At 41.5% G+C, this 26,716-nt stretch overlaps 2 protein-coding genes across 6 annotated transcripts in view; both read left to right on the top strand.

Annotated features, from left to right (window-relative positions):
* Nucleotides 1-1,334: 1,334 nt before the first annotated feature.
* On the top strand, nucleotides 1,335-23,935 carry gkup (glucuronokinase with putative uridyl pyrophosphorylase). Of its 5 annotated transcripts, none has more exons than XM_079674327.1 (23): nucleotides 1,335-1,659; nucleotides 2,987-3,093; nucleotides 3,197-3,241; nucleotides 4,646-4,799; nucleotides 9,432-9,503; nucleotides 9,640-9,728; nucleotides 10,536-10,683; nucleotides 11,777-11,854; nucleotides 13,114-13,205; nucleotides 13,326-13,431; nucleotides 13,520-13,599; nucleotides 13,697-13,765; nucleotides 14,144-14,204; nucleotides 14,302-14,318; nucleotides 14,395-14,470; nucleotides 15,801-15,893; nucleotides 15,985-16,045; nucleotides 16,129-16,242; nucleotides 17,935-17,992; nucleotides 18,757-18,825; nucleotides 18,909-18,972; nucleotides 19,102-19,173; nucleotides 23,266-23,935. In XM_079674327.1, exons 1-23 carry the CDS (start codon nucleotides 1,603-1,605, stop codon nucleotides 23,359-23,361), a joined length of 1,878 nt encoding a protein of 625 aa, XP_079530453.1. In that variant the 5' UTR covers nucleotides 1,335-1,602; the 3' UTR covers nucleotides 23,362-23,935. The 5 variants fall into 5 exon arrangements, with proteins under 5 accessions (XP_079530453.1, XP_079530454.1, XP_079530455.1 ...); XM_079674328.1 differs by having other exon boundaries at nucleotides 1,339-1,659; nucleotides 14,413-14,470; XM_079674329.1 differs by lacking the exon at nucleotides 1,335-1,659 and adding an exon at nucleotides 4,444-4,480 and having other exon boundaries at nucleotides 2,990-3,093.
* Nucleotides 23,936-24,730: 795 nt separating this feature from the next.
* The window catches only part of ubash3bb (ubiquitin associated and SH3 domain containing Bb), a 58,444-nt gene continuing 56,458 nt past the window's right edge, over nucleotides 24,731-26,716 (top strand). Inside the window, exon 1 of the mRNA XM_079678750.1 lies at nucleotides 24,731-25,042. Coding sequence (XP_079534876.1) covers nucleotides 24,915-25,042 — 128 coding nt within the window. The 5' untranslated portion in view covers nucleotides 24,731-24,914. The remainder of the gene's footprint in view (nucleotides 25,043-26,716) is intronic.

Below are 26,716 nucleotides of genomic sequence, written 5' to 3'. Positions count from 1 at the left end.
GGATGGGTGACCAAAACGTCCCCGTTTTCCGGGCAGAGTCCCCGTTTTCGGTGGCTGGTACCCGGTTGAAACTCCCGAAAATGTTACCTTTTTGAACGTGCGTTACAAAAATAGAGCAAGGTGAAATAAAATGCTACATGTCAGTAGAAACAGAGTAACAGTGTTGTGCCTGTTTGTAGCGTTAGCGTATTTCTTCTTCTACTACTTCTTCTTCTTTTGTCTTTAATGGCGAATCGCTTCCCCTTGGAGCATATATTGCCACCTACTGTTGATTTATTACATGTTTATATTAAATCCTTGTCCTCAGACCAGTGTTTTTGAGGAACTTGAAGATCAGCTTGTTTACTTAATTTCTTGATTTACTTTCGTATATTGACTTGAAATCCATGTTGTTTGACATTAACACAAAATAAGACAGACAACTACAGATAGCACCACACATGATGGTTACTTGTTATTATTTAGGGCTGGCTGTATGGATTAGGTTTTTGCCAAAGCGAGCCCTTTTACTAGAATAATAATATGTTATGTATTATATCAACCGTATTGGTACAATGAGCGACGTCTAGTGACGGATTTTGGAACATTGATTTGATTTTTCTCATGGCAGTTAGACTCTAGGGACAAACCATGGGACTTCATTTTTATTTGTAATCTGTGTCTGTCCATTTGGTGTAGTATTTGATCCAATATTACATTTGGTTTATATATTAGTCACTTTCTTATGAAATGCCAGGTTTTAGGCCTTGATTTGAACATTCAATCCTGAAAATAACAAATCAACCAGATTAATCTTTCTTTAATCCTGACCTGACTAGAGGTAAGTAAATCTGTATAGGAAGACGAGTTAAGGGATAGAGGAGAAAAAGTTATGGTATAATTACAGAGCCTGTCCATTTATAAATTGAGGAAATCAATGTTAGTCTGTTAACCAAAGTGCAGCCATCTATCTATCAACTATCGACTATCTGATTAAAGATTAGAGGAAAATAACAGAACGAGAGGGGTAAATCCAGAATAAAAACAAAGAAGCAAAGAGATTGTAGAGCAGTGAGAAGGAAAAAAGCTTGGTGTGTCAATTACATTGCCAGTGTGAAAAAAATTCGCCCCCTCGGATTTTTTAACAGCCCCCTCAGTAATTTCATCCTGGAGCCAGGCCTGGTAGTGCACTTACTGTTTCAGATACAAAAAAGTAAAATCAATACATCAATCATTTGTGTATCGAAAGTTTGAAGTACTTTTGGTACTTTCAGTATAATTTGATCGCAATACTTTTGTACCATTTACTGAAGTAACATTTTGAATGCAGGACTTTTCCTGTAACAGAATATTTTTACAATTCATTATTGCTAATTTAACTTAAGTAAAACATCAGAGTACTTCTTCCACCACTGTGTCTACGCTGTTTTTGTATGTATTGCTCTACCATGAAGATCTACAAAAAAAGTCATGGGTGTTTTATTTTGAAGGACCTTTGCGGAAGTACGTTACTTCAGTGACGCTGGGAAATTAAGCTTTTGGAGATACCGAAGATATTTTCAACCACTGGAGTCTATTCTTATTGACTTAAAAGCAACATAACGAAACAGTGAAGTTTCACCAATGATCTGTATACTGCTGGTAGCGGGCCACGGCACCGTCTTAGAGGCTCAAATTAAGGTGAGTAGCTTGAATGTTGCAGCAGAAAGGAGATAAGATGAAGGAGGGCAAAGTTCGGATTCGGTATGTAGCAATAATGGTACAAAGAACTACCTTAAAGAATCCCCCTTTTTACCACTTATTTACCAGTCTTGTCTGTTTACCTGTTAGACCACCACCTCATGCACAGAATCAAAGGGATATTAAGTTACATTCGGCGCACATGTGACCGAACAATATTTCTGATAATCTTTAAAAAATGACATTTTTGTCATTGGCTCTGGAACGCCGTCGATCCATCTATCATTGTGTTGGAATGAAATGAAAGTTTTGTGAAAAACCTTGACTCGTATACGTTATCTACCTGCCGAATTTTTTTTTTTAACAATTACATTCACCGAGGAAGAAAGACACCATTATGGAGTTAACTTCTTAAGGTTGGCACATGATGACAGCTTTATCCCAGCAGCTATTGCACAAATTAACACATCATAGGAGCGCCACACAGATGCCTATTTTTTTATTTAATTGTGAATTTTGAATGTCCATGTTCGCACTAGTGTTTTCCTTCTTAAAATGTTTTTCAAATATTTTGAGATTTGGTTGAGCAGGGTATACTTGTACTTTTACTTGTCCTTTATTAGAGATGTGTCTGTTGTTTGTGTTTGTTTTTAGTGTCAGGATGGAACCCTTGTGTGTTTTTCTCTGCAAACAGAATCTACCTACGGGTACAAATAAATAACCTGAACCTGAACATGTTCTCCAAAATAACGTTATTATTATCATAGGGGGACGTGTTGTGTTTAGGGCCACAGGTCTGTGTTTGAGTTGACGTCATTTAATGTCACCTATGCGTATCATACAACCCCACGTGAACACTTATTCTTTTTTTGTTTTAAATATAAAATTGTACATTATGTAAAACGCATACAATGAGCTAGGGAATCCAACGTTTAACTTAATAACACATAGGCTACTGTACTGCAGCGGAATGTTATTACGTCAATTTAAGTATTGCACTACTTAAGTGAATTGTTACGCTACAAAAATGATTATGTTTTAAATAAATTAGTTTGCAGATAATCATTCTCAGTACACATGAATTAACTATTGTGATTTTTGTTTTCCTATAGTGTGATATAGTATGTGTTTCTTTGCATGTAAATGGTTTGTAAACATTAAAATCCCAAAGTTCCCTCTTGAGGAAGTTTCTCTCCCACTACTCCTTCTGTTCTGTTCTAGAAGAGCATGTGTACATTCCTTATACTGTATATACTGTCATCATAGTATAGGTAGTTGAGTAACCTGTATTTGAGTTAATCTGTTTTTTCCGTCTCTCCTCTCCCAGAATGATGAAACAGGCTTATACAGCCACCTGGCTGGAGTACCAAAGGCTTTACTTCCTGGCGTGGGAGGAAGGAAGATCCTCGACTTTTGGTGGGAAACCGTCAACATGTGCGTGACAGGGGCAAGTCGCCCCAACATGATACTTCCTAATTCCTGTTTTTCATTTATTTTGAAAAAATTGACTGGTTAACTTCTTATGGTCTCTCTCCAGGCGACAGCTTTTCACAGAAGTGTATTTGGTGACTAATGCGGACAAGTGAGTTCAAATATACCCATTTGGTGCTATTTTGGAATACGGAAGCCTAATGCATTCACTTGAGATTAGGGGTGTAACGGTATTCGTATTCGTCCCGAACCGTCACGGTTCGGCACATGCAGTCCATGGATGTATAATAATAAGAACTGGATACAGCTTGGGAGGCGGGGCCTCGTTCATTCCTATGAGAGTTGCTCATTGGCGCATGAAGACAAAATGGCCTAACTTTTGAGAGAGCGAAACGTCACGAAAGTATTCATATAATGATATAATCCGTTCTTATTGTGCATCCATGGGTAAAGATAAAACTCATGTAGTACTGAACACGTCACATGAACGTGCTCACATGAACGTGCCGGGCGGCGCGGCCCCGTGGGCTGGATGCGCGTTCATAATGCCGAGGAAAATAACCCTCAGAATAACGTTATTAGCACATTTTACAACTTCAGGACCAAATGTTTTTAATAAGGGCTATACAAATGTTCATACTGGGTAGTTTATTTATTTTAAAATAAATTATCCAACGATTTACAGACGTCTCTTTCCCGATGTTAGTCAATGGGAAAAAGTATTTCTGGGCCCAGCGACTGATACAGAAGTGTAGTACGGCCGTTTGGCCACAACAAATAGTTTCCTCAGAGTCCGGTGCACTTCCTGGGGGCTTGGATCGGACGAGGACGGTGTGTTGGCGTTGTTCGACAGCGGTGCGGTATGCTAATGGTAACACACGCCAAACATGCTAAATCATATCAGAAGGCATCAGCCAGATTTGCCAATCACCGGAGCCCGGCAAAGGACAACAGCAGTTCAAAAGCTTATCCCCGCTGTTTTTAAGAAGCCAATAGAGATGAAAGCCGAGACACCAAAATAAATAACGGAAGCTGTTGGCATAATATATTTCAACGGCAATGCGCACTGGAAAAACTTTCTTATTATTTATTTTGTAATATTTTCAAGACATTCTTTTTAGTTTTACAGCTTGATGAAAACTTTTTGTTTGACATCAGCCATTATAGATAATATGGCCATCTGAGTGTGTGTGGTACTGTTTGTGGTTTGTTTTTTAACTGTGTAATAGAGTTAATTATTCAAAATGTTAGAGTTCCTTATTTTCATACTGAAACTTGCACTACCGTTCAAAAATAAATAACAACAAACCTGGAATTATGCATTTTGGACTTTTTTTTTGCTTTTTCTTGTTGTACTGAACCCGTACCGAACCGTGACCCCCAAACCGAGGTACGTACCGAACCGTGAATTCTGTGAACCGTTATACCGCTACTTGAGATACAAATAGTTTTGCCTTTTTAAATTTACAATTCCCACAATTCTGAAAAAGTGATATTTACAAAGTGAATGTTTTATATTCTGGTGGCTCCATTCTCATTGTGTTTCACCAACCAGGTATAAGTACTATGAGCGCTGGGCCACAGCTAACGACTTCCCGGTTGAAAACATTGTGAATGACGGCAGCACGACGTTGGAGGACCGCCTCGGAGCCGTGGCTGATCTGGAGCTGGTCATACGCAGCCGAAAGCTGCAGGACGACATCATGGTGGTATGGTGAATTCATCTGCTATTGGTGTTGGAGCATCTCTATTTAAAAAGCTGCTCAGCACTGTTGGATCAGATAACTAATAAAATGTAGTCAGCTATTGCACACAAATCGCATTATATTTTTTTGTATAATTACCAAAATCTATTGGATTTCAAAAAGATTAAAGGGCCCTATCATGCTCTTTGTGCTTCTCCTTTTCCTATAGCGTGTTTATAGATTTTAGTGCATGTAAATGGTCTGTAAAGGCTGAAATCCCAAAGTTCCATCCAGAGGGAGTTCTATTTCGTCCCTACTGAGTGCTTTAGCACTGGATATGTCCATCGCGCGCATGCGCAGCTCGAGTACCAATAACAACAAAGTCACCTGTGACCCACGTGACACCGGCTATATCTGCCGATGTCGTCAGAGGATCTATTCCTTTCATGTTCTCGCTGCACGAGAGTACCGGGGCTACATTCTTGTAGCCTACAGCGTTCAGTTTGAACGTTTGATCTGAGGGATTTCTCTGCATGCAGCTGGCCGCGTACAGCTTCGCGAATGATCCAGTAGGAGCCGCGGGTCGTTGACTCGTCTTCCAGGAGCTGTGGCCGGCTGTGCACTGTGCAGAGCCTCCACGGACAGGTTTGTGTCAACTTTGTTGGTGATGGCTTTGTCCCCATACCCTCTCCCAGCTAAGTTGTCCTGATTGCTGTCTTGTTTTTTGTTTGGCTTAAGACTTTCTGGTGACGACAGAGTCCCCGCTTCCTCTCCCATAAAGTTGCCCTTATTGGGCTCTTTTGTACTTTCTGCTTGTGGTGTTGTGCCCGAGCTATCATTGGCATTTTGAGTTTCCAGCTTTAGCTGCGTTTCTCTTTTTATTTAGTTAGCAGTAGCCTGGCTCAGCCTAACTATATCGTATTTACTGCTCCTAGTGCTAGACTCCTAGCAAGTCTAGGATGGGTTAGATGCAGAGAACAATCTTCACTGTGTGTGCTGTGTGCTCTACATGTGTGGCCAGTAAAGAGGGTTTCATCCCTCCCAATATTATATTATTGCTAGTGTGCAGCCGTTTGGCCGACACTTTTAAGCACTGGCCATGGTTACTACTGTAACTACGGTTCTGTGCCGTGTAAGCACTGGCCATGGTTACTACTGTAACTACGGTTCTATGCCGTGCTGTTATCTTCTTTAGAAGCTAATTATCTGGGCATTTGTGTTATTTTACTTGGACTTGCTTGATTGTTAGCAGCAGCCGCTTGGCTAACACCTTGCATATACTTTTAAGCTTCATTGTTTAACTCAGCTGGTGAAAGCTGTGCTCTCGCTCCCGGTAGAGTATTGCTTTGATTGTTAGCAGCAGCCGCTTGGCTAACATCTTGCATGTTCTGTTGAGCTTCATTATTTACCTCAGCTGGTGAAGGCAGTGCTCTCGCTCCCGCTCCCTCTGCTGATAGCGTGGGTGTAGGACATTTACATCCCTCTTTGTGTTCGGTGAGTAGGAGCAATGCTCTACTCTTTCCGTTCAGCAGGTAGCTGGTGAAGGGCTCATTCAAGCCTGTATGGCTTCTCTTGAGCCCGAGGACGGCCATGACCGCTGCCCCTCTTGCCTTGGCCTCGAGCATTTAAGAGAGGGTCTTACACAAAGCGCCTGCATGAACTGTAGCTTCATGCCTCGGGCTCTCAGAGTGGCTAGAGTTGCAGAGGTGGAGCGTCTGGCAGCAGCCAACGGACACCTCTCCTCGTCACAACTTCCTCCAGCTCATTCTGGCCCTTCCCGGCGACTTGATGGAGCGATGTCTAGGGGTTCACCCCCCAGGTAGAGGACTAGAAACAAGCTGTCCTCTAAGGCGGATCGGTTAGCTGCCGACATGGAGCAGATGAAGTCGCTCCTCTTGGCCCTTCAGCCAGGGGCCGGTGTGGGGGCTACTAGCTTGTCGCCTGGCCCTCCTTCGGTTGCCGCACCTCTGCTTGAGGATGCCATGTCGCTAGCGGCTTCGGCTAAACCTCTTCAATTAAGGGGTGTAGGACGGGGCCCCGCTCACTCCCAAGGAGGCTTTCCATTCCTCTGCTCAGGGCTCTCCGCAAGGCATTGAGGACGCCTCCATGGCGGCCATTACTCGTGCGGCCCTGGCACGCTTGCAGCTTCAGGGTCCGCAGGCCGACTCGGCTCAGACTAGCGCCTTCTTCAGGCATAACCCTGCCCCTGTCACTCTCACTGTTCCTCCTTCCTGAGGAAGCTCCATGCATGCTGGAGAGACACCAGGGCCCTCTCCCACTCTGCTGCCATGCAGGATCCGGCAAGGGTGGGGCTGGGTCGCTTGCCATCCATTGAGCCTGCCATCGCCTCCCCGATTCTGGCTCCTGATGAGGCTCCAAGGCCTGATGCCAGGTGCCCTCGGCCTCAGTGCAGGGTCAAAAACGAACTGCTCTGTGAAGCCTACGACACAGCGGCACGCATGGGTCGTAACGGGGACTCCCTCTCCCGTCTGATGCTCGCTGTCTCTACCTCTCGATAGCAGGCTCCGGCCGTGCCTTCTTTGCTGGGCCTCAGTGATGCATCACTGCAAGCCTTTGCCCTAATGTCTAGGGAATTGGGACGAGTTATGTCCTTATTGGTGCAGACTCGTCGCCAGGTTTGCCTTGCTCAGTCACCACTGTCGGAGACATTACATGACATTGCATTTAGCTGATGCTTTTATCCAAAGCGACTTACAATAAGTGCATTCGACCAGGAAGATACAAACTGGAAGAAAACAGAATCATATAAGTACATCAGGTGTCATAGAGCCAACACATTTCAAGTACTACTCAACTGGCTTTAGATAAGCCAGTCCTTTATTAGTATATAAGTGCTTTGTTAGCAATTCTTTGTTAGTAATGCTATCGCTCGAAGTGGAGTCGAAAGAGATGAGTTTTCAGTCTGCGCCGGAAGATGTGTAAGCTTTCTGATGTCCTCACATCAATGGGGAGCTCATTCCACCATTTTGGAGCCAGGATAGCAAACCGACGTGTTTTTGCAGATGGGAACTTGGGTCCCCCTCGCAGTGCGGGTGCAGCGAGCTGTTAGGCCGATGCAGAGCAGAGTGCACGTGCTAGGGTGTATGGTTTAACCATGTCCTGCATGTAGGAAGGGCCAGATCCATTCACAGGAAAATATGCAAATACCATTGTCTTGAAGTGGATTCTAGCAGTTACTGGAAGCCAGTGAAGGGGGTGGAGGAACGGCGTGGTTTGGGAAAATGTTGGAAGGTTGAAGACCAGACAAGCCGCTTCATTCTGGATGAGCTGCAGAGGTCGGATGGCACATGCAGGTAGACCAGCCAGGAGGGAGTTGCAGTAGTCTAGGCGTGATATGACGAGAACCTGGGCCAGAATTTGCGTTATTTTCTGGGTCAGGAGGGGACGTATCCTTCTGATGTTGTAAAGAGTGTATCTGCAGCAGCAGGTTGTAGCAGCGATGTTTGCAGTTTGACATGTCCTCCGTAGTGTGCCAGTCGAGCCAGGGGAGCTGTGTACCAGCTGCCCTGGAGGCACTGGAGCGTGCTGCCCAAGCTAGGCGGACCGCCTCCTGGTGGCTTTCGTGCCCCCGGAAGTTCTTGAGGTTTGCCTTTCAGGGCCGACACTATCAGTTCTGGGTGCTTCCCTTTGGTCTCTCCCTCTCTCCAAGGGTGTTCACCAGGGTCGTGGTCGCACCCCTGCAGGCGCAGGGGCATGAAGGTCCTGCCGTATTTAGACGATTGGCTGGTTTCGCCTTTTATCTCATGTAGCCCGGTTGGGCCTAACAGTAAACACCGGGAAGAGTTGCCTGGACCCTTCCCAACAGGTCACTTACCTGGGGATGGTCCTAGATTCGGCCGCCATGAGAGCCTACCTGTCACCTCGTCGTGTGGACGACATTTTCCACCTTCTTCCCATCTCCAGGCTGGGCGATATGGTACCTTACATTCAGTTCCTCCGGCTCTTGGGCGGACTGACAGCTGCCTCAGCCGTGTTGCCCTTAGGCCTGCTGTCGCATCGCCCCATGCAAATGCGGCCTCCACTTGGACGCCAAGTGGCACAGGCAGAGAAGAGTCAGGGTGTCTCAGCGGTGCCTCCACTCTCTGGAGTGTCGGTTTCCCTCTTCCTGAGAGAGGGGTTAAGGCGAGTTGGCAGACTTTAGTTTGCTTACTTTAACATCATTTTTCATGGTGGGGCTAAGCCATTTATTGGTATGGCGTTAGCCTACCCCAGCCATACCCTGACCGCAAATACCTCATTCCTTCTGTCTACTTGTATCCGAAATGCTTCTCGTTTTGCGCTGTCCTCCCGTTCAAATGAAATCGCCGCCAATCATATTTCCAAGCTCGCGCCAGGGGGGGGGGGGGAGGGGTTACAAGGCTCGCGTCTTGTGCTGCATCCACTTGCACTCGGACATTAGAGATTTTCTCTCATAAATGTCCGATGAGCCACAACTTTTCTTTCAAAACAAAGCTGCCAAATGGGGTGGCAGCTTGGGTGGCAAGGCATTTTTCTGAGGTGGCAGCTGCCACCCCGTGCCACCCCGTAGAACCGCCACTGCTGCCTAGTTTGATTTCATTGAGTTGACAGGGTGTATGCTATTAGAATTGAATGAATGGATGTCTTTCAGTAACAGTTTTATTTGTGTGTGATCAGATTGCAGGAGACATGCTGTGTGCAGACCAGAACTTTGACATTGCTCAAGTGATCCGCTTCTTCAGGTCAGAGGTGATTCGCCACAATACGATTTCATCTATATCTAGTGGACATAAAAGCATACAACCGAGTGTGTGTTCTGGGTTTTTATCAAGGTAAAATTGACTTTTTAAGTCATGAGCAGCCCTTCCCTTTGTGTGTGTTGCAGCCTGGAGAGTTAATCATATACTACGAGTTGGAGGAAAGTGAGAAAAGCAGCTCCAGAGGTATAGTGGAGGTTTCCCCCGACACCCACAGGTGAGAGATGTTATTTACCCACAGGTGAGAGATGTTATTTACCTATAGTTTGATAAAATGGAGAAGTGATGTATTTTTGAATCATCGCAAGGTCTCCCTCGTCAAATATCAGAGAGATTTCCCCGTTGGATTTCGGAATATTGCGGAAATATCCTTTGTGGTTTGAGGACATTTACTAGTTTAATTAGTTATTTAGCAACCACCGTTTTATGACTCATAGAAGCTTCGGAAATTCAGTGGTGTAATTACTGACTTATTTAATTTCAAAGAACCAAACTTCAAAATCTCTTCAGCTTGTTTTAACCAAACCTTATTCCAGGCTTCTGACCAAAATCACATAAAAAAAAAAACTTTGACCTCGTGACGACGAATTCGGATGTTGTAAAATGCTAATTCATTTTAGAGTTTTAGGACTGATTCTAGCACACTTCTCTAAAAAGCACCACATGCTGTAACAGCAGCAACAAATGCACAGTATGTTATTTTCTGCCACTAGGGGTCTCTATCAAAACAATAACAAAAGAGTTTAGTGGCGTGGTAAAATAGCCTTGGATCATTGGAGGTGCTGCCTTTACCACCAATGCTTCTTCTACTTCTAGCGATTAGGATTTGTTTAGTGTTCATCGGTCAATAGCTTTTACTGGAAGCCAGGTTATCCACAGAGGAATTATCCAAGCCAAAACAAACAAATGAAAACCAATATTGCAGAAATGTCTCATGTTTGACCTTTTTACAAAACTACTTTGTGTGTGGCACTTTCATTATTTTGCAGATTAGATTTTAATCTATTGTAGTGTTCTGAATCAGGGTAACACGCTTCTTGGAGAAACCTCAGGACAGGCTCACAGCGTCCCGGCTGGCCAGCGTTGTGTTTTACTGTCTAAAGAGAGACACACTGTCCCACCTGTCCGACTTCCTGCGCCTGCAGCCTCAGGCATCCTTCGGACGATTCTGGGTTCGTAAGTGCTAATTCAAGAAGTGTGACCTCAGATCAAGTTATAAACTGTAGATGTTGCCCCCTCACAAGATTAAACTGGACTTTTCTCTACTAACTAATTGCCTAGTAATGTTAAGTAAACATTCATTTTGGAATTATTGTTCGAATTTTCATTGAAAATAGATTAAATGATTACAGTGTGATTTATTTAGTTTAAAGATAATTTGTACCAGACAAGTTTTGTCGAGTGTAGATCTATAGGCTTGGACATCGCTGCAGCTCCACAATACTTACTGTATATTCAAATAATATTTGAACACATTAAGCCTTTGACCAATATTGTGCTTAAACAATTTGAATATTGCACTAGTCCATATGTGATTTCGATTAAATTCTCAATATTTGTGGAGCCCTACGAGAAATGTATAATGGGGTCAATTGACACTAATGTTGCCCTTGTGTGACTATTTTATCTGCACATGATTTAAAAAGTAGGTTTTTGGACAATTACTGTATGATTTTGATTATGATTAAACTTTTCCTTGTGAAAATTTGACTCATTAAGATTGTAATCAGTCCCACTGTGAAGCTGACAATTGAGCGGCCCGACCAAGCAAGGAGACAGAGGCAGAACGTCCAAAATACAACCCGGTGTGGGCATTTATTACATCATGAACACATGAGATCACAGCCTCAATCCTGCTGTTTCTCTCTGAACGCAGCCACAAGGACCTCACACACACTCCCTCTCCCTTAACAGACAGGGAAACAGAGCCTAAATACACACACTAATCAGCAATTAGACACAGGTGGGGGGGGAGGAGACAACACAACACAGGGCAGCAGGTGCACACAATCAACAGCCACAGACATGGGGGAAGGGGGACACTTTTAACATAAAACCAGCAAACAGAGACAGACAAACTAAAACACAGACAGATGCACACACTACATACATTTCGCCACCAACAAAGCTACACAATCCGTAGCGGAGGCCGAGATCTATGGCCCCAGAGATCACCTCCGTTACACCCACTTTACTCCAAAAAAAAACAAGTGCATTGTCATGAATGAATAAAGTAATACTAATTTGTGGCTCCTGTCTATTCAGGAGTGGCTCGTCAATGAGAAGCAACTGGATGTGTTTGGGATGAAGCTTCCTACTGGCTTCCAGCTTATTGGACAAGTGGTTTGTATTCTACCTCAGGTCATCATCAGCAACCAGCCAACAGGACTCTCCCTTTTGAGAGACCAGAGTTTTAAACAGGCATCCACTCAGACCTCTTCCCTGTGCAAACTAATTATACTGTAGGCCAAATTAAATTGAAGGTTTTTAGCTGGCATTTTAGAAAAAGGTTTACTTCTGTAATAGATCTTGGTAGGGTCTTTCAAAATGTTGGAGCATAGTTTTTTTTTTTAAATGCAAAGTATTTTTTGTTATTTCCTATAATTAAAATATCAACAGTAATAATAATAGTAATAATTATTATTAACAGTAGAAGATCTAAGAGCTCATTACAGATGATATAAAGTCAAGTTCTAAGTATAAAGTTCTACAAAGTACAACAATCTTAATACTAAGATGTTTATGTACAGTACATACACCTTAACAATAATACAATTAAAATAAAACTGGAATTGAATGTAGCTTAGCAAAGAAACCCTATTTTCCTTTTTCTGGTAAAAACTCCAGAACCAGTTTATTGACATTTTTCCATTGACCATTTCATAAGATCAGGAAAAGGAACATTGTCATGACCTAATCTATTTTGAACAAAGCATTAGTTAATTAACATATTTTTATTGTGTGCCTCTACTGTGACATGTCTCCATGCTTTAATATTCAAAAAGTGCTTTATTTTTCTCATACTGCCTGTGCTGCAGCACCTCTTTTCACCCTCTGTCTGAAACCAGAGCCCAGTCTGCTCTGATTGGTCAGCTGGCCAGCTCTGTTCTGATTGGTCAACAATGCAAGTGTTTTTATAATGTTACGGAAGTGAACAAAGGAGTCCAATGAAGTCCAATGTAGGCGTTTCAGGCAGGGGGGGGAGTGTGGGATTTTAGCCTTAGCAGACCATTTACATGCACTGAAACCTATTTGACACACTACAGGAAAGGGAAACCCCCCAAAACACATACGGGTCTCTTTATATTCTTAAAGTGACTAGGTGGCTGACCTTTTGATCCTTAGTGATGATAAAGAGAGATTTATTTTGAGTCTAAACATAGTTTTTTGCCTCTTTAACAGGATATTTAAAGCCAAACATTGTCAATGTTTCTTAGGTGATTAAAGGTTGTTTTGGCTCATGTGTGAGAATATAATGTAGCTCTCAATCTAGAATAGTGGCCATGCATGTTACTTCTGATTTAATATAGTATCCCTCTGATTACATTCAAAGCCCTTTAGTAGTTCTAACATATTTTTCTTTCATCCTCTTGAAATCTCAGGGCCTGTCAGACTACACCAAGTGGCTCACCCACTACTCCACCAAGCAACAAGACAACCCTGCTAAACCAATCACATACAGATCATTTGCCCGGTAAGAAAAACCTCAACACAACGCACTCAAGCTTTCCCTCTTCCTCCTACCTCACAACAAGAGCCCTACAACCTGAAAGACACTATATGGACAGATTTCAAAACATATGATGCTTCACAGGGTTGGATTGATGGGGAACCCCTCGGATGGCTTCAACGGGAAAACCATCGCCATGTCCATCTCTAACTTCTGGGCCGAGGTCACTCTTGTGGAGAGCCAGACTTTGGTAACACTTACAAATTCAGAAGTAAAGAAATAGAACTTCATCTGGGACATATTGTGGAAAACATTTTTGAATTTCTGTGACTCTGTAGGTGTTAGTCCCTCATCCCCTCAACGACCCCACAGAGTTTGGAAGCTTGCAAGATCTGTTCTGCATCAGTAGGAAGGAAGGGTGAGTACATCACACATGAAATGAGCAAATATACACGAGTCATGTTCAGGCTTTTTCTACATGTTCTGTTCACCCCCCCCCCCACCCCCACCTGTAGGTACCTGGGAGGTCTGCGGCTGCTGCAGGCTACTTGCAAGAAGTTCTACCAGTTCTGCTCCAAACAAGGGTAAGGTCAGATTATTACTGGATAAAATATTTAATTTAAATATTAGCTTGAGCATTCTTTTTACCTCCAACTTTGTATATCATATACATTATATATCACCACCGATACTGCTTTAACTTTCTCCAACACTATGGGTTACTTTTGCAATTTAAAATAGTGAATACATAAATAAAGTTTTCAGATAATTTCATTGAGTGATAATAGATTATTGTAAAAATACTTAGTTACAATTAAAAGCACTGCTTTAAATACATGACGTATTTATTAAAACAATCTGACACTGTGGGGCTCTCCCCTAAATCAAGAATACTGAATAGTTCCATCATTATAAGGGACGTGAAAATGTCTTCAATGTCTGCTGTGTGTTTTTTTCCACAGTATTGCTTTGACAAAGCAGAACTTCACACTGAAGTATGACACCAACATTCCTCGGCAAGTGGTGAGCATCCATTTAAATACTGGATAACAGTCAGTGTATTGGTCTAATGTGAAAACCTTCCGTAAAGATGAAACGATCTGTCTCTGATTTACTGCAGGGCCTCGCTGGAAGCAGGTAAAGCATTCTGTCTGATGATTTGGATAAGGTAATTTTAGGTAATTTTCTATTCTTTTTATTTAAATAATTTAAGGCCCTCTTATTTTCACAGTGCCATCGTCTCAGCTACTTTGAAGTGTCTCATGAAGTTCTACAATATCACAGACAATGTAAGGATTTGTCCCATCTGATGGAGTTACCAAAGCATCAAAGCTATCTGGACTTTTCAGTTACACCTTACCACTACAGCAGTTTTTTTTTGTTGGTGTATTTAGCAAGGGCACATTAATGAACACTTAAAACAAAAAACCGCAAATAGTGTAAATATGCCGGATTTTAGCTTGGAGCTAATTTCCATCCGCAGTCCCTCACATAAAACATTTAAGAACATGAAAATTATACACATAGCAAAAACAAATACATGATATGCAAAAGAGCAAGAGCAGCACACACAAGTATTTACCACATGGCAGTACACTATACACACTATAGCGAAGAAGATAGAAGAGATACATAAAGTGCAAGAGGAGATACCCCTGTATTAAAGGGCATTTAGCGGTGATTGCACGTCTGTTTGTTTCTCAGAGAAAATAATATCAGAAATAGTCACTGATGTAAGACACGAAAAACTCATCACAGAAGTTTAAATAACATTAGTGAGGTGTGGAATTATTCTTTTTAAAGTCCATTTAACAATTTTATTTTAGAGATTATCCAAGTTATTTATTTGTTTTTAAAGATATCTTAAGCCTAAAGAGTGCCTTTATTGAGAGATACAGTGTTGAAAGGGTGGAGACAGAGGGGTCGACAATGACTTTAAGTTCTGTGTGCCGGACTCAAACTCGCGCACTCGGCAGCGGATACCACATACGGGTCACCTGATAGCGGTTAGAGCTGGCAGCCAAGATTTTTTGTTAAGATTAAGTTGATTTTTGTTTTAATTTTTTTTTTCCTGTACAGTATATTACCCCTCTTTCCCTTCATATTGTTGATACCTGAAATGGCCCTGATATGCTGTCATATCTTCCGCTGTTTGTGATAATGAAAAAAAAATCAGCTGCAATGTGTTTCTTTGTATTCATCAAAGTCTTTTTCAAACAAGTGAAATGAAAGACTCCCAACTAGTTTATAGGAGCTTAGTCAAATACTAAAGCTACCGAGGCATTTAACAAAAGATGTTCGCGAACGTAACATCACCACACGTTGCTGATACAGCGGTAAAAAAACTGTCAAACGCACCCAATCATGTGACACAGCACCTCTAAATACTGTATCTCTGCCCTTGGCAATAGGACAGTGACACATTACGCACAAACATAATAACACACAATTGTGACGGATTAGACCCAAACATGACCCCTCATTAATATGGCTTAGTCTTACATGGTCAAAAAAACACTCAAGAAACACTTCTTTTTTTATTACATTTAAGTGAAAATGACATACAAGGTATCTATTGTGTCTTTGACTTGTTTATGTATCTCCTATTTGACTCTCCAGGATCTCCCAAAGCCGATCCGAGCCAACTTCATCCTCAACGTGGAGACTGATGAGCTCTTCATCACTGCGGGCCTGCAGGACAGAGTTGTTCAGGTCAGTAAAGAAATAAACTCTCCACAAATGTACCGTCACAACATCAAACCGTGTCACTTAACTTAAATGCAATACTCCTTTGTCTTTACAGGTGTATGAAGGCTTAGTCTACATGGATTTCAGCAAGAATCTCATGGCAGAGCAGGGCTACGGTATTGAAGTCAACATCTGTCCGTGGATGATAAGTGAATGATACAAAGAAATGTCTTTCCTAATGTGTGTTTCCTGTTGTCAGGGAACTATGTTTCTATGGACATGAGTGTGCTCCCACACTTTTGGCTGGCTTATCTGAGCGACCCCAGCGACTCTGGACGCATCCACAGCAACATCAGACAGCGCTGGCTCAGTGGTGAGTCTTCTTATGGAAAATGACTCTTCACTGCTAATTAAAGAGGCTTTATATACAGTGATGCAAATGAGTCGCTTTTCGGTGCCTCACGCTTTTTTAATGCTGATTTGGGTGACTTGTGTAATTCGTGGAGAACCAAAGAGTTTTCGTTTTGTGGGGGGGTCCGTCCGTCAGTACGTCAGTCCGACTGACGGACAACTTCTCACTTCAGACAAGAAGAAGAAATCTAGACCGCAAAAAACAAGTGAGTGCCTGTTTTTCCTGGCCAAGGACAGGTTCCTTGAACACAACACGAGCGTAACGTGTCTCTCGTCTGAAAGGAGAGTGTAGACTAGAGTGCTGACGGAGAGCACCGGAACGCAGCTCCAGCTCTTCAAATATTGCAGTACCCATAAGGAGCCGTACACACCGCAGTGTTTGCGTGGCTGTGTCTTTAGTTGTAAGCACAGTGGCGATCTGTTGTTATTAGCATCTGGTTAGCTAGTTATGCTAACGAATTTAAAGAGCTTTTCTACAACCAGGTGGAAGAGAGCTCTCTCTGAGTCATGAGAGGCTCAAATAACCTCAGCTCAGTGAGGTTAAGGCACACCTTGATATGATCATTATAGTTATTAATGAGACTAAATGAAAAACAGGTATAAAATACTATATGACAGTAACAAAAAAGTTGTTAAAAATAACAAGAATAGAGTTTAAAAGGGGAGCGATTTGAAAATATCCAAAAAGAAGAATCTGCTTACAGTTCTGTTTCATATGGGTGTTGAGATGTATACATCTCCCAATGTTGCTCTCAAAGTGCACCAGATTGATGCTTTTAACTTCAACATTTTAAAAAAATCTTCCCGGGGGAGCATGCCCCCGGACCCCCCTAGAAGAGGTTAGGTCCCCCCCACTTAAATCATGTTCACATGGATAGGATACTAAATACATTTGCACACATCTTGTGTCCATATCTTTCTGTTTAGGTGGTCATGCCACAACCGTGCATGTGCATGCATGCGCGAGTCATGGTAAAATATCTGGATTAAGAGGTTGCTTTTTCTTTGCACAGCATGAAAGAAAGGCCAAATGAATGGGCTGTGATTTTAGTATTTTTAAGCAGAGGTTGAGTTCAATCATTTGTACGGCTCTCTGAGGATGTTGTAAAAATTGAAAGGAAAAAGGTTCCCCACCCCTGCTGTAAATAATAATAAAACCCCTTGATTTATAACTTAACATCTCTGTCTCCTATTGATCAGAGTATATTATAAAGAATAGCCAGTTAATTGAAGCATTATAGCGCAGGCTATAAAAATACAGCGTAATATACCATCTGACAAAGGTCAGATGGTATATTACGCTGTATTTTTTCTGCCTCGAATAGTTCTCTCTTTTTTCACCATACCTGTGTTTGCATCACTGTATATAGTTTTCAGTGCATGTAAATGGTTTGCAAAGGCTAAAATATCAAAGTTCCCTCCAGAGGGAGTTTCTCTTTCACACCCCTTTAGAACATACTGTCTTGTATAATTAGGATTAACTTTTCCTATGTAGGTAATGCCAGACATTTCAGTTTTTCTATAAACGAACAAAAATCCTCAGTTCCTTTTAAAAAATAACATGCAAGCTCATGTGCATATTTTTGTTCATGTTGGATTTATTAAAAGGAAATAGTTAGTTGGACTACTTTCATGCTGATTTGTCTTTCCACAGGGGAGCCTCTGGTTGTCGAGGCCATGAAGAGTTTTGCTGAGCTCACCGATCAAGCAAGGTTGGTTTGAGTACTTTGAAGTGGATTGTCGATCAAGAATGTATGCAATAAAAAGCACTGGAGGTTTGGTTAAAACATCTCACGGCAAAAGCCTGACTACAATTATGTCTGGCTCTTTTTCCACTGTCGTGAAATGGCTTTGGGATTCCTGAACCCTAAATCTAAGTAGGGAACGAGCCCTTACTTCAAATGAAGGAGTTCAAGTATCTGTTGGGGACGATGGTGGGTGAGATGGGCAGGAGAATCGGAAGCAGTATTGCAGTCACTTTACCGCATAGTTCTGAGCCAGAAGGTGGAGCTCTCAATCTACCGCTCTTTGTTCCTACTCTCACCTATGATTAAAGAACGAGGGGTGGCTGACATCTCCCTTAGGGATAAGTGAGAATTTAAATAATCTGGGAGGAACACGGAGTAGAGCCTAGTAAGGATGCCACCAGGCCGACGTTTCGAGCACGTCCAGCTGGGATGAAACAGAGGGGTAGACCTAAGACCTGGTGGAGGGACTATATCTCCACGCTGGCCGAGGAGCGCCTTGGAATCCCCCAGTCAGAGCTGGTTGATGTGGCCGGGGAAAGGGACTCTCTGCTGGAACTGCTTCCTCCATAACCAGACTCTGGATAAGCGGTTGAAGATGGACGGACGAAGGGACAGACGGACAGAGAACCGATGAATTCCTTGACTTGTTGTGTGAAATACTGTAGAAGTGTTTTGTTTTTGGCTATGTTGTGACATTTCAAGCTGATTCAATATTGTTCCCTCCTCAGGATGGCTCTACAGGACAGAGACTGGAGGCGTCTGGCTCAACTGATGGACCAGAACTTTGAGCTGCGGAAGTAAATAGTATATTTTGATGTTAGGCATTAGGCAGAAGGTTCTACAGGTACACTCTTAGCTACAGTAACAACATATCCCACAGGTCTGTGTACACTAATGACTGTCTGGGTCCGGGGAACCTGAAGATGGTTCAGCTGGCGAGGCAGGTCGGTACTGAAATGTTCTTCCCCCTGCTAAGAGCAAGCATTATTTATTAATTCACACTTGTATCCATCTCCATCTGTGTGGAGTGTTTTTCTGTTTATGCATTCATGACGTTTTACTGCTCATTGCAGTTTGGATCGGCGGTGAAGTTACCCGGCAGTGGGGGGGCCGTGGTGGGTCTGTGTCTGGATGAAGAGAAACTGGTAAGACTACATTATGTGAGATTGAAGCCTCATATTTATTTTCTTCCTCTTGGTTCCCTTTGTAATCCATTATATATGAGTAATTTAAAACCTTTATTGACACTACAGAAAAAAGCAGTGAGCATTTAGCATAATGCACATCCCGAGAACACACAAATTAACTGTTTATTGAGTTGAGGCTGTTAAAATGTAAAGATTGAATTGAATTACAGACTTCTTTAGTTATGCATTAAGCAAAAAATACCATACTGCCAGAAAATATACAAAACAAATTTGTTTTAACTTCAGAGGATGAACAACTTGGATGGAAATGTAACTTTTTGCACAGACTACCTTAAAGCAGCTGTAGTTGGCGTTAAACTGTGAAATTCATTACCAAATTATTTAAAGTGGAGCTATCATGCTATATTTGAATAATATAGTGTAGGACCATACATATATAAGGCATATTTATACTTTTTATTTTTCAAAATACCAAACAGATCATGCATTTTAGCCATTCCTCATTTCGCTCAATTTAACACTGTCTTTGCATGGGCTGATTCTGTGAGAACAGCACCATCTACAGGCCTGGCATATGTACTACAGCGTCTCCAGCGCTTTCGAACAGCAATGTCCGTGGCTGTCTCCTCCTGATTGGTGGAGTTGGCCCAATCGCCGTAGCGCCACTTCTGTGATGTCATAGAAGTGTTAAAATCTGGATCAGTCTGTATCAGATCCGTTGCAGCCCCGTTTTTAATGATCTGTGGTGCCGATCATACTCAGTAAAATGTAAAACCTGTGATCCCAATGTAGAAATTCTCAGCATGACGTTAAGACCCTTCTATCTGCCTAGAGAATTCGGGTGTATTTTACTGTTTGTTGTTTACGTGCCTCCCAGCGGCAGAGCGTCACTGGCGGCCGGCTCCATCGCTGACTGTGTTCACGAGCTGCAACTCAGCCACCCCGATGCACCGGCAATTGTGCTCGGGGACATGAACCAATGTCGCCTAGCCCTAGAGACTGTGTTACCTGGGTTCCAACAGTATGTTAAGGACCACACCAGAAAAGACAATATCCTGGACAAATGTTTCGTAAATGTTAAAGGAGCCTATGTGAATAAATGTAGACCACCAATACTGAACTGTGATCATAATGTTGTGAATATGATACCAGTGTATAAGACCAAACCGAAGAGAGGTAAACCAAAAAAGAAAGTAATAAGGACATGGACAAATGAAAACAGGGAACAGTTGAAAGCCTGTTTTGATTGGACAGATTGGGAAATTTTTCAGGAAGGTTCACTAGATGAAATAACTACTGTTACCAATGACTATATCAACTTCTGTGTAGAACTAGTTGTTCCCACTAAAGAAATACAAATCTATCCAAATAATAAATCTTATCTGACTAAGGACATTAAAACCGTTATAAATAACAGGAAAATAGCTTTCAAAAACAAAGACTATGGAGCACTTAAACAGACAGAGAAAGAACTGAAAGTCAAATTGAGGGAATCAAAACTGGCACACAGAGAGCTTTTTGAAAATGCTTTTAAAGCCAAAAACCCCAAAAAGGTATGGGACACCATGAAAACCATGACAGGAATGTCATGCTCAGCTAAACCTATTGTGACGAACAATGAATTTTGTTTTGCTAATGAACTAAACACGTTCTTTACCCGTTTTGAGTCACTGGATAATTCTGCAAAGTGCACTGAAATGCTCGAAACCATAATACCTGCTTCCTCTGACAAAATTACCATCAGTGTCGAAGAGGTCAGAAAAACATTTCAGTGCACCAACACCAAGAAAGCGGCTGGGCCAGATGGGTGCAGCGGTTTTCTGCTGAAAAACTTTGCTACTGAGCTGGCTCCAGTGTGGCAACCCATCTTTCAGGCTTCTATTGACACGCACACCATCCCCTCTGTCATGGAAAACTTCACACATCAAACCGCTGCCCAAAATTCCATGCCCAAAAGAACATAAGGACTACAGACCAATAGCCCTCACCTCAGTGTTTATGAAATCACTAGAAAGAATTCTGCTCCGATTTCTTATCAGTACAACACAAGACAAACTGGATCCACACCAATTTGCCTATAAACAAGGGTGCGGCACGGAAGATGCTGTGGCCACTCTGGTTCACATCATCCCTAAACATTTAGATAAACGCAACACCTATGCAAGAGCCCTCTTCCTAGACTTCTCATCAGCATTCAACACAATACAAGCAGACATCTTGGTGTAAAAAATGGCCAAAATGGAAGTAAATCCATACCTGATTTACTGGTATGCTGCTTTCTTCACTAGTAGAGAGCAACTTGTGAAGGTAAACAAAACCCTCTCATTTGCCATCACAACCAATGTAGGGCCCCCCCAGGGCTGCGTGAGTTCAGCTGTGCTTTTTACTCTCTACACTGATGATTGTCGTACCAACACACAAAATCAAGTCATCATTAAGTACTCTGAAAATACTGCAATAATACCTCTGCTAAGTAACACAGACGACCCTGAGCTGCACCAACAGGCTGTAAATCAGGTGGTTGAGTGGACTGATAACAATGCTCTTGAGATCAACACCAAGAAAACTGAGGAAATCATTTTTGGCTCACCATCTGACTCCCATAAAGTCCCCATTGTCATCCATACAGATGAAATCAAGCAGGGAGTTTGATACAAATACTTGGGTGTAATGATTGACCATCTGCTGTCATGGAAGGATCACATTGAATATCTGTGCAAAAGGACAAAACAAAGAATTTATTTTTTCCGCCGTCTTAGGTCTTTTGGGGCGAGCAGAGAAATTCTTTTGTTGTTCGTTACATCTGTGATCTTGTCTATTCTGCAGTACTGCAATACTACCTGGTACAAATGTTTGTCAGCAGCTTTAAAATCAAAACTGCTCCACCTGTTAAAAATCTGCTCAAAGATTGTTGGTCAACCCTGTCAGAGACTCTATTACTCAGCCTATCATAACAACCTAGTGAGGCTGTCCAACAACATCATCTCTGACCCAAACCATGTTCTGAACAGTGAATATGAACTGCTACCATCTAATCGGAGATACAGGGTCCCACGATTCAACAAAGTCAGACTGAAGCACTCCTTTGTGCATCAGTCAATCCTCACAGTAAACACAGAGCTAAATCCCAGATCAAATGCACGCTGAAGGTTCTTTGAGCATGTTTTCTCTCACTGATTGTGCTGTTATGTTAAATGTTTGTTATTTGTGTTTCATGTATTGTGTCTGGATACTTTGTTTGTTGATGTTGGACATGGAGCTGCTGTGACGCAAGTCAAATTTCAGACTTGATCTGACCAATAAAGTATTATCGTATCGTATCGTTATCGTAACAATAGTATTTGGATGACTTCAAATCTAAAGTAACATTTCCTTATTTTCTTTTTTCTGCATTTATACCTTTTTAAATTTCAACAGAATTTTAAATTCAACATTCAAAGTAACTACAAATATTATGTCAGCGTGCAGTGTCTAATGGCTGGGGCCAAAGTTAGTCCGTAATATCGAAAAACATCTGGAGCTTAGAATCAAGTGAAACTTCGCCATATATACAATTATATTTGTCTTATGCAAAGTCAACACCCAAAAATGGGAGGGTTAAATATTTGTTAGACACCTAAAATAAATCACTATCGGTTTAAGTGTAGGTTATGTTTAGAATAAATTCTCCCTTTACCTTGCTGTCAAAAAGCCCTTTTTTGATGCTCTTTTTAAAGCCATCTTTGACAAAAACGGCATTTCTTGCTTGCGGAACATGAAGGTTGCAGGATGCTTAGTAGTTTTTGTTGTTTAAAGGGTTATTTCAGATACATCAGTCATAAATAAAATAAAATGAACCAATCGAGGCAGCAGTGGAGCAGCAAATCCCAAGTTCTGCAAGGTTTTGTTAGTAGATCCAAACTATTCCTAACGTCACAGTATGTCAAAGCTCAGGCCTTTTTATAATTCCATATAGTGTAATTTGACAGGATCTTGGACTTGAGGTCTTAAGATTTAACAGTAATTAACCTGTTATAGTTTGCAAATTCTGAGTGTGTACTTTAGTTGTGAATCAATGCTGTTTAATGCAGTCTGTGTTTTTCCCACTAGGTGGAAATGAGGCAAGCTTTCCAGGAGGCAGGCTGTGTCTTCTGTGTCATCGCTCCATACAACCCATCTGCCAGCACTGTGGGCGGCCAACACTAGCCTCACATCTCCCCACGACTCAGTCAGGGCTACCCGAGGCCAGCTCATGGCCATCGGCTGGATATGGCAGAGTGCAACCCTCAGTGAGGCCCGATATCATTTCATAGCCCTTATTACTAAAACAGACAGCGGAGATCATGATTGTTTTATAATCAAATGTGTAAATTTCCCCTCTGTGGGATGAATAAAGGTATTCTGATACATGAAAATATAAGAAAGCCATTGTTAAAAAAAGGAAAATCAGGGTTGCCATTAGGTGATTAAATCTTTGGGGATACTGTGTGTAATTATTAATCAGATTGATCAAATGGTGCTTTATCATCCATCAGGATTTGCGTCACTTGATCTCTAGACAATAAGAGTCTGCATATTTTACATTTTTATTTCAGATTATATGACAATGATGATCACATGGAAATGTAAGGTTCTGCACGAGAATGACCTTAAGTCAAATATATCAATCGCAGTAATGTGAAAATTATGTAATTATTTTTCTACTTGTGATATTTTATAGATATTATCTTTGTATAAGTAATGTAATTTTTTTACATAAATTAAAAGCAACTGTATCGTTGTCAGTGTTTTCTCAGTTTTATTGTTCACCTGTAATAGTCATGCCAATTCCAATTCTCAAAGCAACATTATTCAACCTGTACATAAATATAGTCTATACAGTAGTTCAAACTAGTTTAAGCAGAAGTGGGTCAAGTCCTCAGATCGTGTACTTAAGTAGAACAACTACCAGAGTGAAGGAATACACTGTTAAAAGTAAAAGTTCTGCATTCAATATGTTACCTTAGTAAAAGCACAAAAGTTTGGCATCTAAATATATACTTAAGTTACCAACAGTAAAAGTACTTGCTTTGCCCATTTCAGAATAATATATATTATATATTTTCATTATAATCATTGATGCATCAATGTGTTTATCAAGCCCTGTAAAGGTGGAACAAAGGTTTTTTTTTTGGTTTTTTTCAAATGTTGTATTATTTGATTTACTGCTGAGTATCATGTAAATTGAATCCAGGTGTAACTTTACTCTTATTTAATTAATAATTGATCATATTTAATTGATCATTAATCGATATCTGCTAAATAACTGTATAATGTAGTGGAGTAAAGTACAAAATGTACCTCTGAATTGTAGTGGAGTTGTAGGCCTATTACAAGGTAGCATAACATGGAAATACTCAAGTAAAGTACTAGTACCTCAGAATTGTACTTAAGTACAGTACTTTAGTATACTTAGTTACTTTACACCACTGCCAATAACATTATATGATCATGTTTTCCTTTAACCCTCTCATATATTGTGTACTGTTTTCCTGTAGGCTACTGTGTGTATTCAGTGAGCAAGTCTAATTAATTTGCAGTTTCCTCCAGTGGGCGGCGTAGCAGGGCTCTGCCTGGCCGCACAGCGCTGCTCTCAGCTCCGCTCGGTGTTGTTGCCTTCCCCTCTCACTCATGCGGACCCGGCCGACGCTCATGTACTAGCTGGAGGTGTGGTGGTGGACTGTATCGGGTTTGTAGCGGAGTAGGGTACCCAGTGGACCATGGCTGCCAAAGAGGACCTCTACAGTAAAATCCTCCCTCGGAGGCTACGGCAGAACCGACCAGGTTCAGTGAAATGTGGCTCCAACCTGGACGTGCTGTTATCTATGGGCTTCCCCAGACCGAGAGCGTAAGTAGCCTGACCTTAATCCCATATGTGTGTGTTGGCTGGGGGATTACATGCCTCTCAGAGGTCGACTGGGGACCAGGCGGGGACACGGCCGGTGTGTAACGGTTTTGTTGTGGGAGTTAGCGGACGGGTCACACGCAGCATCACTCCACTCTCCTGCCGTTTCCCTGCGTCGCTTTTCACTGTGAGCAGCTAGCTGTTTCCCCCTGTATACAGCCTAAACAACTTAATGGTGGAATACAGTCGAATAAAATATCATATAGCAGAAATGTTTAGGTGAAAATGAAGAACAATGTTGCATATAACTCAATAAGAAAAGCAAAGAAAGACCTGAGTGGCGCGAGACAGAATTACCAAAGTTAACAGAATAAGCAGTGGTGTCATAGTAAAGTACATTTACTCAAGTATCTTACTCATGTACGATTTTGGGGTACTTTTACTTCACTTGAGCATTTTAATTTTGTACTACTTTAATTTATACTTCTACCCCACATCAATTTCGGTGCCAATATTGTACTTTGTATATCATACTACTCCACTACATTTGACCAAATGAGTTACTAGTTACACATTCAGATTATTAGCTAAAACAAAATATAAATGAGCTAATAAGTAAACTGATGTATTATTAGGGGTTAAGATATCCAGCAGCAGTATTTAAAGTAATTACCATGGTGTACCTGCTATTTATTTTTATTTATTTTGTACTTTCTGTGCATAGCCTACTAAGCCATTTATCTGCAATATCTGCTGTCATAATGATGTACATTTCCCCATTGTGGGACCAATGAAGGATTTCTGAATTAAAGTAGCTCCATCTTTAACAGCTGTAATGAACACATTACTGCATACAAATAAATCCTCCACTAATATAATATATGATTCTACGACGGGACATTACACACTATACGTACTTTTACTTTTGGTACTCTAAGTATTTTTTGATGCCAATACCTTTGTACTTTTACCTACGTGAGAGTTTAAATGCACGATTTTTACTTGTAACAGAGTATCTATAGACTGTTTCTACTATTGCTTGAGTAAAATGTCTGAGTACTTATACCACTGAGAGTAAGTGTGCATCAAATACATTAATTGGGGAGGTTTTCTTCGTCTCTTCTGGGTCTAATTTTAAACTTTATGATAAATACTGTGGTAAACACAATGAAGAAAAAAAAACATTTTCTTCAGTCTTTCACAATTTCAGTTGTGTCAAATTAACCATAAGTAGGAAACGTATGTTTCGCCTATAATCTTGAGAAGCTGTCATACGTAAACTATTGAGGAAACTGGAATCAGGAGTCATGGAGTCATGACTGAGTGTGTTTGTGGAGGGGAGGTGTCATACGGTTCACCCTGTGTCCTCTGCTGTTTCTGAATGGAGCGACTGTCTTTAACTTGGCCAGATCCGTGAGTTAGAATCCGTACTGTTGCTACAGGCTCTCACTGTAAACACAACACTGCTGTATACTGTATCACCGGCCAGGAAAGCAGCAGTTTATACTACTGGAATACCGCTGCTGGACTGATCATTATTACGTGATGCATTTTTTGGTAGTATGTTCACTTTGTATTAGTTTGGTGTTAGTTCTCAATTAGACAGAAAATAATGCTAAAATCATATTTTCCCTAATGTTACCCATGCTAACACAGCTGCTATGGGCTAGAGGTCTG

The sequence above is a fragment of the Notothenia rossii genome (genome assembly GCF_949606895.1).
Source record: "Notothenia rossii genome assembly, chromosome: 4".
NCBI classification, from domain to species: domain Eukaryota; kingdom Metazoa; phylum Chordata; class Actinopteri; order Perciformes; family Nototheniidae; genus Notothenia; species Notothenia rossii.
Note: the sequence above shows the minus strand (reverse complement) of the source record. Positions and strands in the feature narration are given on the sequence as shown.

Bases quoted from the DNA above. Each gene is read 5' to 3' on its own strand.
- gkup (XM_079674327.1), top strand. From the start codon at position 1,603: ATGATCTGTATACTGCTGGTAGCGGGCCACGGCACCGTCTTAGAGGCT. The intron at 1,660-2,986 runs GTGAGTAGCTTG...CTCCTCTCCCAG, and splicing joins TCTTAGAGGCTCAAATTAAG to AATGATGAAACAGGCTTATA. The intron at 16,046-16,128 runs GTATTGAAGTCA...TCCTGTTGTCAG, and splicing joins CATGGCAGAGCAGGGCTACG to GGAACTATGTTTCTATGGAC.